The sequence below is a fragment of the Cystoisospora suis genome, assembly GCF_002600585.1.
Source record: "Cystoisospora suis strain Wien I chromosome Unknown contig_9988, whole genome shotgun sequence".
NCBI classification, from domain to species: Eukaryota; Apicomplexa; class Conoidasida; order Eucoccidiorida; family Sarcocystidae; genus Cystoisospora; species Cystoisospora suis.
Window position 1 is genome coordinate 1 of NW_027162762.1, and position 1451 is coordinate 1451.

The 1451-nt window shown below is 41.1% G+C and overlaps 1 protein-coding gene across 1 annotated transcript; it reads left to right on the forward strand.

The window, feature by feature from the left end:
• Positions 1-53: 53 nt before the first annotated feature.
• On the forward strand, positions 54-1189 carry CSUI_011171 (t-complex protein 1 eta subunit; the record flags this gene model as incomplete). The annotated part of the gene is made up of 2 exons (XM_068071272.1): positions 54-169; positions 916-1189. A coding segment is annotated over exon 2 (261 nt), but the record flags the coding sequence as incomplete, so codon positions are not given.
• Between the last annotated feature and the right edge of the window lie 262 nt (positions 1190-1451).

Sequence of the window (1451 nt, forward strand, 5' to 3'; positions counted from 1 at the left end):
TTCTTACCTTTCTTTCTTTCTTTTTCATCTTTCTTTGCTTTTCTGGGGTGCTAGAATGCTCCGATAATCCTTCTTAAAGAAGGTGTAGATACATCCCAAGGGAAAGGGCAGATCATAAGTAACGTAAATGCCTGCCAAGTCATCGTGGACATCGTCAGATCAACTCTCGGTAAGGATCGACCCCCAAAAGACCACATTCTCTCTCTCTCTCTCTCTGAAGTCTTTCTTCTTTCTTTCTCTTTCGACGAGCGGAGGACCTCCTGACGGCAGTGTGTATGTGGATGTACTATTAGCTGTCAGTCATTTCTTCTTTCTTTCTTTCTTTCATTCTTCTTTCTTCCGAAAGAAAAGACGGTAGGACCTTGTAAAAGATTTCCGTAGTCTTCAGGGCGTCTATCGATTGGCCTTGCCTTGACGTCCTTCTGGTGTATGTACACCTAGACACGCTTGATTAAATGAGTGCTTTAGAGAGAAAAAAGAAGAGCGAGGAGGTATTTCTTCAATTCATGGAGAAAGCATTTTACGTCTAAAGAAAAGAAGAAGAAGAAGTTAACTGACTGCGAGGCTTTGTATCTACTCTTTCTTCTCTCACTCACTCTCTACCTTCACATACTTCTCACACCCTATATCTATGTATATATATATATATATATACATATATATATATATATACATAGATGATAGCTATAGATAGATATATATATGTATATAGATGTCCTCTATGTGCATTTTTTTCCCTTGTCTTTGTTTTCCTTTCTCTATGCATGTCTCTTGAAGATAGATGATGGTACTCGTCTTCTTCTTCTTTTCCTCTTCTTCCTCTTCTCTCCCCGAGCCAACTCTTTCTTCTTCTTCTTTGTCATCTTTTTCTTTCTTCATTCTTTCTTTCTTCTTTTCTTCTTTTTCTTCTTGTAGGTCCTTGCGGAATGGATAAGTTGATCCATACAGACAACGGCGTGACGATAAGTAACGACGGCGCGACCGTTTTGGGTCTGTTGAATGTCGTCCATCCAGCGGCGGCTCTTCTCGTCGATCTTTCCAAATCCCAAGATGAGGAAGTTGGCGATGGGACGACTTCTGTCGTTCTTCTCGCAGGAGAACTTCTTGAAAATGCCAAAGTCTTTATCGAGGAAGGAATTGCACCTCAGGTCGTAATTTCCTCCTACAGAAAGGCTTGTGAACTAGTAAGTACTAAACAAGAAGAAGAGGAATGAAGACAATTAATCTTCTCAAAGAAACAACGCAGCCGCGCAGGGGCAGATGATAAAGAGAACGATATCTCTACAGATCGAGACAGAGAGAGATTGAGAGAGAGATGTAGGCTAGTGTCTCTCTGTGCAGGAATGCGTGTACATGACAGATCTGTCTGTCTTTGTCTATGAAGATCTGTAGAAAAGGGAATGTGTCGCAAATAAAGACTGGCTTCAGCAACTCAAACATGCGTAAGCGGA